General features: G+C 38.2%; 1 protein-coding gene across 1 annotated transcript in view; it reads right to left on the bottom strand.

Moving 5' to 3' along the window:
- CHRD (chordin) overlaps window positions 1–16,143 on the bottom strand; it is a 130,761-nt gene that overhangs the window by 29,224 nt on the left and 85,394 nt on the right. Inside the window, exons 13-15 of the mRNA XM_044070405.1 lie at window positions 10,721–10,877; window positions 6,709–6,953; window positions 670–783 (exon numbers count right to left, since the gene is read on the bottom strand). Coding sequence (XP_043926340.1) covers window positions 670–783; window positions 6,709–6,953; window positions 10,721–10,877 — 516 coding nt within the window. The remainder of the gene's footprint in view (window positions 1–669; window positions 784–6,708; window positions 6,954–10,720; window positions 10,878–16,143) is intronic.

Here is a 16,143-nt window from a genome sequence, read left to right as displayed (position 1 = left end):
TTCCAGTGAGTAGAATAATTATTTGCATCAGGTGTTACATGAAAGGTAAGGTGAGTGCATTTGGATGTTTGCACATTTATAGCAAATAGTATTATAACTGCAGTAGACAGGAAGACCAACAGACTAGATTGGTTGATGCCTGTCCCTGCTACTGAACATTGAGCCTTCAATGCATATCAATGGACCACCAGCAACTGATATAGAATCAGCTCAGCAAATGTGACTTGATCTAAGTAACAGAGATGTGTTCATCTTGTCAGCATGAAAAAAGAAAGAACTGGTTGCAAGAGAAATCTGCATAAATTCATCCAGCCAACTGCTGTACTTGAGCACTGTTGGAAGTGAGCAGGATAACAGACATAGCCTCAAAGTCGGTAACCTATAGACCACTACATAACTACTTTTACTGCAACCGCTGCAGAAACAAAGATAAATATATTATTGTTTTTTTTAAATTGAGACATTCTGTAGTAATTTCTGCAGGAGTCAGAACACAGATTTTTTTAAGTATATTTTCTTCAGAGGAAAGAAAACTGTTTAATTATCTGTGATACAGTTAGAACATGTTTTGTTCCTACAAGATGTTGTGCAAATGCTGTTGGTCATTACATCATGTTGACAAGTGTTAGGTGTTTCTATTTATACAGCACATAGTAGCATCATACCTACCCGACCCCTGATTTCTCCTTTTGGGTTCACTTTGGTGCTGACTTGTATGAATGCAGTACCCCGGGACAGGTGTTTGAGTAGTTCAGGACTGAGGTCTTTGAGAACTCCTTGAGCCTACATGAAGACAATAGGACAGAAAATAAAAAAGAAACAGTTAAACAAAAAAACAAAGCATCATAGAATATAAATTGAAGACCTGGAGATGGCTGCTGCTCATTTTTTCAAGAAAATAATCTGATGTAGGACATAAAATATGTTCTTAAATGGTAACCAAATGTTGTTGGCTCATCTTGGCTTTGGCTTCTATGTTATTAAATGCATATTTTAACTCTAAAGCTGTCAAAGCCACTTTATTCATTCCCTGTGATTCATGACAACTTGAAATAAGTACAATTTAAATAAGAGTTCACACTGAACCCAGACTAAACCGTCAGGGATACTTTATGCACCATAAATGTCTGTCAAAAATGCTTCTCTTGCTCTCAGAATACAGTCACACATTCAACTCCTTGTATATTAATTTTAAAGAGACAGATTAATATTTCCATTTTTTAAAACAGATCACATCTGAATGGGTAACATCTTGTGAAACCAGTCTCTTAACACAACTTTTACTTCTGTCTGCCAGCTCAGACTGTGCTCTTTAAGAAACTACCTCCTTACTTAAAGCAGCAATGAAAATGTCTTTGCCTGTGTTGGCAATAAGGCACAGCAGCATGTGCTTTAAGCAGTTTAATTCACAGCTACTGTGTCATGGTGAGGCAGAAAACAAGGCACCCCCCCCCCTCACACACACACACACACACACACACACACACACACACACACACACACATATATATATATATATATATATATATATATATATATATGGATTCCATACACTAGAGCGAAGGTTTACTACTTCAAAATAGTGTATGGAATGCACACTGCAGCGAAAGTGCACTTAATCGCAACAGAACTTACACGAAGTTCAGTACAACGAACGGGCATTGTACTGAACTTCCATGCAGTACTCACAGACCTTAGGGTTAGGGCACAGGTCATGGTAAGGGGAAAGCCCTACAGGTTATCCCCTTACCATGACCCGTGCCCTAACCCTAAGGTCTGTGATGACTGCAGTGCAGTGAAGGACATAGTAATATCCTCCACTATGGTGCGATAGTCATGAACCTTAGGGTTAGGGCATGGGTTAGGGTAAGGGGATAGCTCTACTAACTATCCCCTTACCCTAACCCATGTCCTAACCCTAAAGGTCCGTGAGTATCACACCATAGTGGAGGACATAGCTTGTTTTTTGACGTCCTCCACTGTGCTGCAGTATTTTAGGTGAAGTGCACTTTCGTGGAATTCACTTTCGTTAAAGTGAACTTTCGCATAAGTGAGGCTTCTTATTACAAGTTCGAAGTTGTGAACTTTCGTTCTCTAATAGGAATCCATATATATATATATATATACACACACACACACACACACACACACACACACACACACAAACATATATAGTGTGTGAGTGAGTGTGTGTCCAGATCTTCACCAAGGCTCTTGCCTCCCCCATTGGGCCTTTTTTAGGCTATGTCCCAAAGACAAATCTTCCAACATGAACGATCTGTCAAAAGCAAACTGAAGGTCATGCTGATCAGTACTAGGAGCCTTAATCTGGGAATGCACTCACTGGAGGCTCTCCTCACACTGGAAGATGCCGATGTCTGTGCAGTCACGGAAACTTGGTTCAAGGCTGCAGAGAGCACCCCTGCCTTACCAGGCTATACCTCATTCCACACTTTCCGACCCCAAAATGAGGTCAGAAAGATTAAGGGTGGTGGAGTCTCTATCTTCATTAAAGACAGGCACACCTCCAGACTAGTTTACCAGCTTGAAGCACTGGAATTACTCCAGGTGCAACTGACAGTTGGCAAGACACCCATCCAAGTTATAGCCAGCTATAGACTCTCCTCCATGTCTCAGGACACCCACTCCTCCTACCTGGACCTACTTGACTCCATCAACGTACCCCCAACACCCTGATCCTTGGTGACTCAACTACCACACCATAGACTGGGTGAACTATTTCTACACTAATGCACTCACCCAACAATTCCTTGACTTCATCAGCTCTAACGCACTAGACCAGCTGGTCTCATCCCCCACAAGGGAAGATAACATACTGGACTTAGTTCTCACCAACATGGGTGACCGCTGCACCACTGCCATAGTATGTTCTTCCCTGGTGAGATCAGATCATAAGTCTATCTTATTTGAGGTTTCTATCCCACCCAACCCCTCCCCAGCCATAACCAGGCTAAAAAACTTCTCAAAAGATGACTACACCATCCTAAAGGAGGGTATAAGCAGTTTCTCACCACCACCACCATCCTCAGAGGATGCAGACAGCTATGCTGAACAGTATGCCAGTGTAGTATACAAGCACCTGTACAACTGCATGGACTCAGCCATACCCAACAGAACTAAAACCTGCTCCTCAAGGAAGCACAAATCTGTTTGGTGGACATCCTCTACCAACAGGCTTTAAAACAAAAGGAAGAAACTGTTGTCCAAGGGTAAAAAGGAACAAATTCCAAATTGGAAAATCTCCCTCCGCTGCCTCAACAAGCAAATTAGATCACTAGTGAAAAACTCCAAACCCAGTTATGAGCTGAAACTAGCCTTCGGAACAAAGGGAAACCACAAGTCCTTCTTCAGTTACATTAAGAGCCTCCATGGCAAAGCCCAAGTTTGTTCCGAATTAGTACTTAATGGTACCACTTACACTGATACTGCCGACTTAACCAACCTACTAACTGATAGGTTCAGCACAAATATCACCTCCTTATCACCACCCAAAGGCCCGGTAGACATCCCCGATACTTGTCCCACACCTCATATCTCCACAGATCAAGTATTAAAGACCCTATCCAAGACAAGGAACACAGCTTCCATGGGCCTTGATAATATCCCAGGCTGTATTCAGCACCATCTCCACCAAGAACTAGCTTCGCCACTGAGCACTCTATTCAATCACTGCTTAATTACAGGCTTCATTCCAGCAGAGTGGAGAACCTCCATTGTCATTCCCTTGCACAAAGGTGTTGCCACTACTGACCCAGGAAACTATCACCCCATTAGCGTGACAAGTCTGATCTGTAAGGCCGTGGAGCATATTATTATGGATCTCATAAACAAGGACACAGGCAATCTCCAAACACTCGACCCCTCCCAATTTGGATTTGTCGGAGGCAGATCTTGACTATTGAACCTAGATGAGTTCTTTGCAATGGTCACCAAGGCTCTAGATGAAGGAAAGTCAGTACATACAGTTTACCTTGACCTGGCCAAGGCCTTTGACACAATCCCCCACTCAGGCATAATTGATAAGCTAACAAAACTTGGTGTTAATCCCTATCTCATCAGATGGGTGGCCAACTGGTTCACAGATAGGACGCACAAGGTCCACAAGGTCAAAATAGGTGCCACCACCTCTGACAGCAGACCTGTCACTGATGGTGTTCCCCAGGGATCTGTCCTGGGACTCCAACTGTTTGACATCTACGTCTCAGAGGTCCAGGCAAGGACCAAGGGCCTGTGGCTGACCAAGTATGTGGATGACTGTACATTGGGTGTGTCAATGACTCCCCAAACAACATTAACATACTGCAAGAGGGTCTCACAGCTACAAATAACTAATGCCAAAATCATGGCCTTAAGTTAAATGCAAAAAAATATATATTATCATAGCATTCAGCAAAAACATGGCCCTTACTGATTACCACTTCAATGGCAACCCCCTAAGCACACAACCTGTGGTGAGAGACCTGGGTACTCAGGTTGACAACAATCTCACATTCGACCATCATGTGGCGGCAGTGGTCAGAAAAACCTTTTACTTGGTTCATCTCATAAGTGAAAGGATTGCAGCCAGAAAAAGGAGGTTATTACCTCTCTGTACTCCTCCCTCATTAGACCTATAATTGAGTATAATGCCCCATTTGGTATGTACCTCTCCAAATACCTGCACCAACTGGAAAGGCCACAGAAATACCTCACAAAGAGAATCCATGGCCTCCAACACCTGTCATATGTGGACAGGCCCAAATCACTATCACTTTACTCGGTATCATACAGATTGCTCAGAGGTGATCTGTGTCTCACCTACAACACAATATTGGACCCTGCCCTACTAGAGAGGCTCCATATCTGTGAGTCTAACTCCTCATACATTACCCGCTCGATAGACCTAAATCTAATATGCAACATCAACAAAACCTACTGGAGAGACAGGTTTGTCTCCCAGAGGCTGCCCCATCTCTAGAATAAACTTCCCATACATGTCAAACAGAGTACCTCACTGACCCTCTTCAAGTGCAACCTTGATGAGTGGATGGGAAACCACAAATTTGTCCCAGGGGTTTCACCTTTGTTCCTCTCTGACAGGGGCAACAGATGATGACTGAGGTTTCTTTTTTTGGGGATAAACTCTTGGCTAGGCTTGTAAGGGCTCCAGGGCCATTAGTCTAGTAGCCTAGTAACCTCCTATGAAGCTATGATCCTATACATACATATATATATATATATATATATATATATATATATATATATATATATATATATATATACATACATGCACACACACTCACACATACATATATATATATATATATATATATATATATACACACACACACACACACACACACACACACACACACACACACACACACACACACACACACATATACACTCACACACAGACACATATATATATATATATATATATATATATATATATATATATATTTTTTTTTTGTGTATATATATATATATATATATATATATATATATATATATATATATTATATATATGTATTCATACACACACACATATACACATACATACACACACACAAATACATATATATATATATATATATATATATATATATATATATATATATATATATAGACACAAGCACACAAACACAAACACACACACACACACACACACACACACATACACACACACACACACACACACACACACACACACACACACACACACACACACATAAACATATATGTATATACACATTCACACATGCATGAAAATATATGCTTTGTAGGTGATAGGACTGCAGACACAGGGGCAGAGTTTGTTGCTAAAGCGATTGTTGTATACCCGCAAAGATTTCACAGTTATTGCAGCATCATTTTCTATTACTGATGTGCACAATTTTAGATCTGAGACGAAGGGTTTGCAGGAGTCAAAAATGATAGAAAACATGTCAGAATGTAAAATGTAACAAATGATCCATGACATGAAATGTCATTTGCTATGATTTCTACCATACTGACACATAGACTGTGACAATAGCATGGCTTGCTTGATATTAATTAATTTAACTTTAGTGATTAATTCATCCATTGTCGTTATGTCATTATCGCTTTAATTTAAAGTTGCAGGGCATCTAGAACATATCCCAGCAAAGAAATAATCCTGAACAGTACACAGGTCTATAGCACACACACACACACACACACACACACACACACACACACACACACACACACACACACACACACACACACACACAAAATCACACCTACTGCAAACCTGCAGTGATGTCATTCCACCTGCACATCTGTAGTGATGTCAATTCACTTGTCTACATGTCTTTGTGATTTTAATTCTGAATCTACATTTAAAAAGTACACTCAATTTTAAAGAATTATCTAATTTCTATTCTTTGATTTGGTCTAGTGAATGATTGTACAGAAAATTACTTTTTTACATTTAACAAGGAGAACTCAAGAGGCATCTACAGACTGATCTCCACAGGGTGACTAAGAAACATACTTTAACCCTTTCCCTTTCATTAATAAAATAAGTCAATATAACGTACATAGATATTTTGTGACATATGGTCGAACATACTACTTTACTTTGGTAAATATCAGTGAAGAACATTCAGAGAAGAAAAACCTCCAATATCTCAATATTTTACTTGTAGTCCAGTGCTAAAAACATATATTTTCTTTTCTTACTTCTGAACCATAGAAACCCTTCAAAAGCCGTTTGTGTTCCTTGCTACTATTCTCATCCACCTCTCCAATCTCTGCAAACCCATGAAGGTGGGCATTGAGTGTGACATCATCTGCCTTGTTCAGCCCTGCAACAATGATCTCATAATGCAGATGGCAATGGTCATCCAAGGAAATCCAAGCATGCCCTGCAGAACTGCTTCTCACAGGGGGAACAACGAAACGCCCGGCTAGGGGGCTGGGAAGCTCTGTGAATAAAGACAAAAGTGACAATTAAAAAATGCACACTGCAACACAAGATGAATGGTATTCGGAGATAGTACTTGTTTTTTTTTCCTGAATTTCAGTTTAATGCATCAGTATAATACTACTTAGTCAGTTCTTAGATCCCTGCAAACCATCTGTGTTAAGATTTATGTCTTCTCTTGTAGTAAACACAAGAGAGCCACTTGCACACTCACATCTATTTATCTGTCTGTCTCACTCTCTCTTTATATATGCATATCTATCTATCTATCTATCTATCTATCTATCTATCTATCTATCTAATCTACCTATTTATCTATATAAAATAAAATGTAAACACAAATATAACATGAAGAGGCAGCAGTGAATACAACTTTACTCTCAGCCATAGCATGATGGTACAACTGACTTTGATAGGCTGCATGCCTATGATAATGACCTAACTTATAATGTTATATGTCAATTAACAAATCAAACTACACCAAAACACCAAAACATTAATAATGCAAACAACTGATAACTCCTCTTGCAGAAAAAAATATATGAATCTATCGGGTCCATGGCTTTCAATGTATGTTTTAAATGCATTAGCTTCTGATGAATGTGGAAAGTGATAGACACTCATCTACCAATCTACCTCTCTTTCTTTCAGTATATCTATCTTTCTATATGTATACCTCCTTACAGAAAGCAGTCAAGTAGAGTCTACTTTTCTTATTCCTATCTCAGAGTTAATATAGACTTTATTAATCATGGAAGAGAAATTATATTATTAGCTCTCATGAACGATGCAGTGAAAGGTAACGTTTTATGTCTGATTTGGAATCTGAAGAAAATGTCTTCCATAGAAGGAATGTATCTCATTCAAATATACGATATCCTAGATTCAAAGCAATGAAGAAAAAGGCAATAATTCATATTTACTGAGTACATTTAAAAGTTTTATTTACATAGTATATGTTAAATATCAGTAGTAAGCTCATATCTTCTGCTGAACATAACTCTAGGTGTAATGTTTTAAAAATACAGATCGGAATAATTATGTTTTACACCTCTGCTAAAGTTAATCATCTGATATCCCTCACAGACTATTGACCAAACATATGCTTTCCTCCAGCTCCTTGTCGCCAGTTCCTTAATCTGGTACACATTAGATCTGTGACTGGCACAGAAGCGTAGTTAGGGCAGGGCAAAGAGGGCAACTGCTCTAGGCACAAAGTGCTGGGGAAGGGTGATCAGCCAATTCCAATCACTCTAATGTATGCCAACTTTTAAAAATTGGTATTGTATTTGTGGACAAATCTAAGTGCTGTAGTGCTCTGAGTGTGTGGTCTAAACTGTACCAAAACACTTGCTACATTTGTAGCAAACAGTTTGCTACAGTTTAAAAGAGAAAAGATGTTTCTTTTTTGCTGCAGCTCTCCGTGCATGGTATTAAGAGTAGTAACTGTAGCAAGCAGTTTGCTATAGTTTAAAAAATAAAGATTATTTTCTTTTTTATACCAAAAGCAGAGGAAGAAGAGTCAGGGGCAGGGCATAGAAATGGAACCTGATTAGCTGGAGCAGGTGGGATGGCACTGTGCCTTGTATCTGGCAATCTGGTTGGTGTGCAAATAGAAGGACAGGATGGATATATATATATTTTTTTGTTACTCTTCATTTGAAAAACTGGGGGGGGGGGTTGGGTTGGGTTGCTAGCTTGCTGCACCAGCACAAGGCACTGGTTGAGACAACTATACTTCTGGGCTGACATACTGTTGGCCAAAATTTTCTGCTTCTGAATTTCAATTCCTTCCAAACTTTACCTGATGCATACTAAGCGACTTTTCTTCTCTTTCTGTTACTCCCAGGCTTGCTGTGTAAAAAGTATACTTCAGTACTCTGCAACCGTTTTACCTCCTACTGTGAAACTGTTGTGTTACAAGAAGCATGCCTTCCTTTTTAAACTCACTGTTAAAATACATCAGTTCTGAGCTTTTGCCTAATCATTCAAGGCAAGTTCAGTAGGTCTGTATCTACCTGGAATGCTAGCCCAGATTTCTGGATAGAACACATTGGTCTAGATTTGTTTGATATCGTTGTAGACACAACCATATGTTGTAAGAGTCAAACATACTTACTGGATTTAACATAATTATTTTTTTTTTCATTTTTTTCTGCCAGCACTATTTTTCATAGTATCCTCAGAGGCAAATGTTGCCTTTCATTTTAGTCAGCACACCACCACTGTGGAGCTGAATATTCCCTAGTACAAGTTTGATTAATTGTGTTTGGCTTACAGCCAAGCAACCCAAAGCAGCCTTAAGCATATGTGAAGAGTAATTAGCATTTCTGATGGAATTTAGAGAATGTACAAAGAATTCCTCGGACTCTATATCCCGACACACTTGGGTCACTCATATTACAAATGGCATTATAAGGACTGACTGCTCCACCACAACTGGCCAAGCATGTCACCAGCATGTCAGCAGAATATTTAAACTTTCTGCAGTCACACTGGGCATTATCACTGTATATAGTTCTTGTCATTTTGTTTCTGACATTTCTAGCAGTTATTTTTCCTCTGTGAAAAAGAACCTTGGGGAGATATAATCCAAATTCTGTTAAAAGAAAGTGATTGCGGAATGTTTACACCCCACCTCATCTACAAAGGTTTTCCAACTATGATGTGCTGAATTCATTGCATGTATATGATATCTGTCCTTTGCTGGTCCATGCTTCAACAGGAAAAGTGACTCCAAATACAGTATTAAAACTAAAAGCTGTGGTGGGACTCCAGATACAAACTATATTCCAAAACTATTTTTTTTCTCGAACAATTGACTATATCCCATTAGCAGGGCCTCCAGGAGAAAATTAAACATTGATTTCACAAACTGTATATTTACTGTTTACCATCCATTAGTTCCTCTACCTAATGTAAAAAATCTCATGGTCCAAGGTGCCAGCTCTTTTATGTTTCAACTATGCATTTCTGATTCCCTTTTTTGCTTACTATATTCAAGCATTTTAAATTTTGTAGTCACTCATCTACCCATGTGCTCTTTACTCACTCTCACATCTGTTTTTAATTTACTGGATTTTGTTTCATCAGTAAATGACTTGCTTTCCTTTCCTAATCACTCCACCCACTGTTTGTAACTTCAGTACAGTGGATACAATTGAAAATTCTACTCTCAGTTCCATACTTTATTGCATGATGGGTTACTGGCTATTAATGTAGTCTAAATAATTTTACTTGTATACTATGAAATGTTTCATAAAAACAAGTTTGAGTTATTTTATCTGCTTGAATGCCCCCAGCAGAACGTAACTGAAAATAATGTATTACCTGCTGCCCTTTGTACTTCTAAAAGGAAGATTTCAGGTATAAAGTACTTAGATCTTAGGCACTGTGTTTAGCAAATAAATAATCCTAGTTAAGGCTACAGTAAACAGAATATAGCAGAAATATGCAATTGCAAGTAGAGTGTGATGCTGTTCAAAACATAGATAGATACACTCAGAACTACACACACACACACACACACACACACACACACACACACACACACACACACACACACACACACACACACACACACACACACACCTTAGTTTGTCTGATGAATTCAATAATTAATCATTTATATAGTCATAGTAATATGGCCCAGGCTATGCAATGGCTTGTTTGTTTGAAGTAATATGCTGTTTTATAGAAGGGGCACATCTAATGGGTTTGTGCATTTTGGTTAACACTAGATGTTATTAATCAGTGAAAAAAACATACCTTGGTAACGAGCCTGTAGCCCACTGTAAAGTAAAGTAGTGATCTGACCACGGACCTCTCCCTCTTCAAACTCCTTGGTGGCAACGTTCAGAAACAGCTCATTTTGTAGCAGCATGTGAATATCTCGAGCAGTAATACGATCCCACATTCCCCTTGCCTGTAGAAATGAAAAACAAAAAAATAAACCTAAAGTACCATACAAGACAAAAATGTGGTTACTTCTTTGGTGACAGTGAACTGGTCTTCCCTTTTCCTGCTCTGTGTTTTAAGAGCAATATGTCCTGCGTATGTACAGTATTTGCTTGAAAGGCACATCTTCTAACAAGCAACAAGCCTAATCAACACAACAAGCTCTAACATACAACTTTTATAAATTATTGCAATATTTTGCTACCTCAGAGTTGGGTATTTTAGTTAACAGATTGCAAAGGGCAAAACTCCCTGCATTAAAAATATGGGTTCTTACTCCCACATCAGGAATGGCGAGGCTAAAATCTGTTCACCTCTCTTCATAGGTTGGGGAAGGGCATGTGCTTAGGGCACACTCTGTGAGACAGAGTCTGGGTACAGAACTGGGATCTCACATAGTGCCAATCTACAAGGGAGGCAAGGACAACTGACTGTGTCATATGGAGGCTTGACTGCATCACAATGACCTAGCATATGCCATCCTCTTGGATGCCAATAAGCATGCACAATGCAGGTAAGGTCTTACAGAGAAAACCTTGTTAGTGGTCTGCTTATCTGTAAATCCTAGGGAATGAATGAATGAGCTGTATTTCTTTCAGCCAGTGAGAACAAAGGGACCAGTAAAGCAGGTAGGGTTGGAAGCTTGATGATAAGAGGAAGATATACATTTTTATTTATTTTTATTTTACATTTGTTGACCAGGATAGTCCGACTGGATTCATGTCCATTTTCAGCGGAGGCCCAGGGAGAAAAGCTCCAAGGTAAACAGATATATTAAAAACAACAACAGAATATTACACATAATATAGAAAGAATGTTACAGATATGGTATTTACAAAGAATACTTAAGCAGACAGGAATATACAATTTCACAAGTGTGAGTTACCCCTGGTAACTGTCAGGGGAAAAAATGTATACAGCAATTAGGTTTTCTTCCCCTGGTAACAGTCAGGAGAAAAAAATTATACAGTAATTCGATTAGTTGTATTCACATTCTTGATGAGAGTTAGCCAGGCTTGTTACAGTGGCAAGGCCAGTTTAGTGCTAAATGTTGTTTGAGTTTAGTTTTAAATTGGCGTAAGGCGGAGAGCAAAGTAATGTCGACCTAAATTTCATTTGACTGAAAAGTCATTTGACTGACTCCCATTTCACTGACAGCTTACAATGCTGAATTTCAACATACTAAATCTTAAGCCATAGATAAGCACACTTAGAACACCAATAACTAACGCTTTCCAGAAATTAAATCTACTTACTAACCCCCTTAACAGAAATGGAACAGTGTACAACCAAATTAGGTGGGGGTTATGCCCCCCATACACCCCCTAATGATACATAATAATTCCAGGATCACACTACAGTGGGGAAAAGGGCATATACCTTTAACTTGTGCTACAGTACTCTACACTCTGCCACTACTGTTGGGAATGAGCAAAATATTCGCCAAATTACTTTAGATACTTCCCATAAAAATGAAAATAGAAAAACCAACATTTAGAAACACTACAACACTATTTTCTATATGACTACTGGAATTCTAGTAGTCAGCACTATAAGTTACAGTAATTCCTTTTATCACAAACAAGTCACAGGTGAAAGAAAACCCATAAAAAACTATGTCTTATATGTCAGTGAAACGAGAGCCAGTCAAATGAGTTTCAGGTCAAATTAAATTTAGGTCAGTTGGGTGTCGGTCAAATGGGTGTCAGTCAAATGAGTTTTAGGTCAAGTGAAGTAGACCCATATATATATATATATATATATATATATATATATATATATATATATATATATATATATATATATATATATATATATATATATATATATGTATACACGCACACACACACACACACACACACACACACACACACACACACACACACACACACACACACACACTCACAAACACATATATATGTGTGTGTGTGTGTGTGTGTGTGTGTGTGTGTGTATATATATATATATATATATATATATATATATATATATATATATATATAGGAGCCCTGCATTTGTTTGAACTTTCAAATGTTTGAAACTCATATGGCTGACACCATATAAGCAAATGTTTGAAAGGCTGACAAATGATAGCAGAGACCCCGTTACAGTGCAGGACTGGGAGATTCCCCTTTCCTGCACTGTAGTGCGATCTCAGAGTGAGAAAATTTAAGTAGCAGGGGGTGTGAGGGTTGCAGGGGGCTTGCCCCCCTGTATAACACAGTTTTACTGTGTTTACAGGTAGGTAAATGGTGCTATTTCAGGATGTCGTTCTTTCGGAATGTCGATCATATGGTGTCGGCCATATGAAAGTCAGTATTCTACACAGTTGACCTTCTGATGTAGACCTATATATATATATATATGTATATATATATATATATATATATATATATATATATATATATATTTTATATTTTATATATATATATATATATATATATATATATATATATATATATGGGTACATGTCAGTACATTGACAAGTAAGAAGATCGACATTGACTTCACTGACACATGAATAATCGACGCCGCAAATCACGGACATTTAACAGGTAAGAAGTTTAAATTTCACTAATCATGCCTACCATGTTTTAGTAAGTGTGGCAGTGTTATGCATGTGTGGTAGGCATGATTAGCAAAATTTAAACTTCTTACCTGTTAAATGTCCGTGATTTGCGGCGTCGATTATTTCATGTGTCGGTGAAGTCAATGTCGATCTTCTAACTTGTCGATGTACTGACATGTACCCCTATATATATATATATATATATATATATATATATATACACATAGAGAGAGAGAGAGATGAAAGGCAGCTCCTTGATCACAATGATGCATGATTTTTTCAGATGGTGGGTAGTCTCATGAATTAACTCTCATCTTAATATACAGGTATTATAAACTCAGACACTCAGAGTTTTTACTCATTATAGCTAACAACAGACACTAAGATAATAATATTAATAATAACATTAAGTGCATTGCAGTCTCAAGGGACACTAAGGTGTGTCATTTCAGTCTTTTACTTTGTGTTAACTTCTCAGGTAGCTGCACAGGACAGTTCTACTCGTCACTCTTGACAATAAGCAAAGAAAAACAAAAGTGAAATGTTGAAGAGTAAAATGGTTAACAACAGTTATAGTCAACAGAAGAAACAGCTTTGTTATTACTAGTTGCGATCACAGAATAATGACAAACACACTATGAAGATAAAACTGAAACAATCGCAGAACACAACTCTCAGATTTTTGCCTCATATTTTTGGTCTGCTCCTCATAAAACTTGTGGTTTTCTGGCAAATCAAGTAAGGATTGGATTCACAAATAATGAAAACATTTTAAGTTTCGGACTTCGTATTTTTCAGAAAATGGCTGGTAACACAAAATCTTTTATTCTGGCAACTTTCTATGTGCAATATTTAAAATGTGTCCCTATTTATGGCCTTTGTCTCCACATTAATTTTGGTTTTGTTCAGATTACTTGTGCTATGACACTGAGAGCTATGAAGCAAAGGCAAAACGTCTGCACACATTCAATAAAGCATCAATATTTGAATTCTTTACAACACCTAAAACAATATTAACAACTGCATCAAATAACCTTTACAGTGTAAAAAAGGACTTAAATGTATATGCTTGAATGGAACTGTCTAAGGGATCATCAGCCAGGGCTGTGAAAAAAAGATACAAATGAATTTAGCAGTAGGAATTCTAGTTACAATCTGATTTGGCTATTTTAAGGTAAGTGCAGTTAATTTCACATACAATGGAAATGAAGCTAAATCTTGGGGTACCAGAAGTAGTTTTGTTATGATTGTTATGTGACATTCAGTCAACAGTAGTTCTGGCAGATCTAGGACAAAAACTCAGGTAAATAATCATGACAGTGATGGGGAAAGCTTGATAGTTCGACAAGTTTGGAAAGGAAAAGACTGGCCATGGGTTACATACTGATGAAAGAAAAGAACATTATAATCAGGCATATTATTAGGGTTCAGAATGGAGAAGAACTGAAATCTTCTTTTGGCAGTGAGATTATATAGCACTAAAAGCATTTTAAAGCTTAGGATAAACTGTTTATTGACAGGTACTTTCAAGGAATTTAATATTACATTACATTGCACTTGCTGATGGAAGAAGCAAACAATAGACCTATTTAGTCCGCTCTTTTAATTGCCTTTACATTCTACCTTCTCGGTATTCATACCTTTCCTTGCTTACATTTCCCCACCTGTCTCAAACCCTCCAGAATACCTCTGTGGATTACCTCTCTACCATTTATTCAAGAAGTCATTTTCATAGGACCATAACCCTCTGTTTGGGAAAGTACTTTAAGACATCTAAGAGGCAGTTAGTCTTTACCACATGCTGCCTCTAGACTCTCCTTTTCTCTCTGTCCTTCCTGCTCAGAATGACTCTTCACATCTCTCTGACATGATGTAATGCACCGTTATCTCTCTCTCTCTCTCTCTCTGTCTTCTGGTCTTACATGAGAAGAGTCATATTATTTTTGATCTGTCCCAAAGACGTTTCTCTTACCTTTCCTCTGAATTCCTTCTAGCAGATGAGTGACTTTTTCCTTATACAGCCCCCAGAATTGCATGCAATACTCAAGGTGAGGTCTGACTAAGGAATTTTAGAGTACAAGCATTACCTCTTGCTTCAGGAATATATCTCCCAAGGATAAATCTCAACATTTTATTTGCCACTGTCACCTCCCACTTTGCTCCCTGTGGATTATTCCAGGTGTAATCAATACCTGTAAATCCTTTTTCCTGCTATGTTGCCATCAGTTTCTCTCCTTTTAGCTATCATTTCACATCAGGGCCCTGGTGGTCCAAATGTAGTACTCTGCAGTAGGATGTCTAATTGGAATTTGCACTGAACCTTAACTGTCACCTTTCTTCCCATTTGTTCAGCCTTTCCAAATCCTTTACTACTCTCTTCCTCCATCATTCATTGACACACCAGTATCTGTGCAATCAGTAAAGAGGCTTGTCCTGTCCTTTGTTTCCTCAGATATATCTGAGCCAAATACATTGAATGGTACTGCACCCAGGACAAACGCTTGCAATACCCCATTAGTTATTTCTGTAATTCCTAACATTGTAACTCTTATCATAATCTTTTGTGTTCTTATCGATCTCAGGTCCCAAAACCCATACTTTTATGAAATGCATAATGCAGTGAACATAGCTAACAAACACACCACAAGCAAACATACATAAACAG

This window comes from Protopterus annectens, chromosome 4.part1 (assembly GCF_019279795.1).
Source record: "Protopterus annectens isolate FY-2018-M chromosome 4.part1, PAN1.0, whole genome shotgun sequence".
NCBI classification, from domain to species: Eukaryota; Metazoa; Chordata; order Ceratodontiformes; family Protopteridae; genus Protopterus; species Protopterus annectens.
Note: the sequence above shows the minus strand (reverse complement) of the source record. Positions and strands in the feature narration are given on the sequence as shown.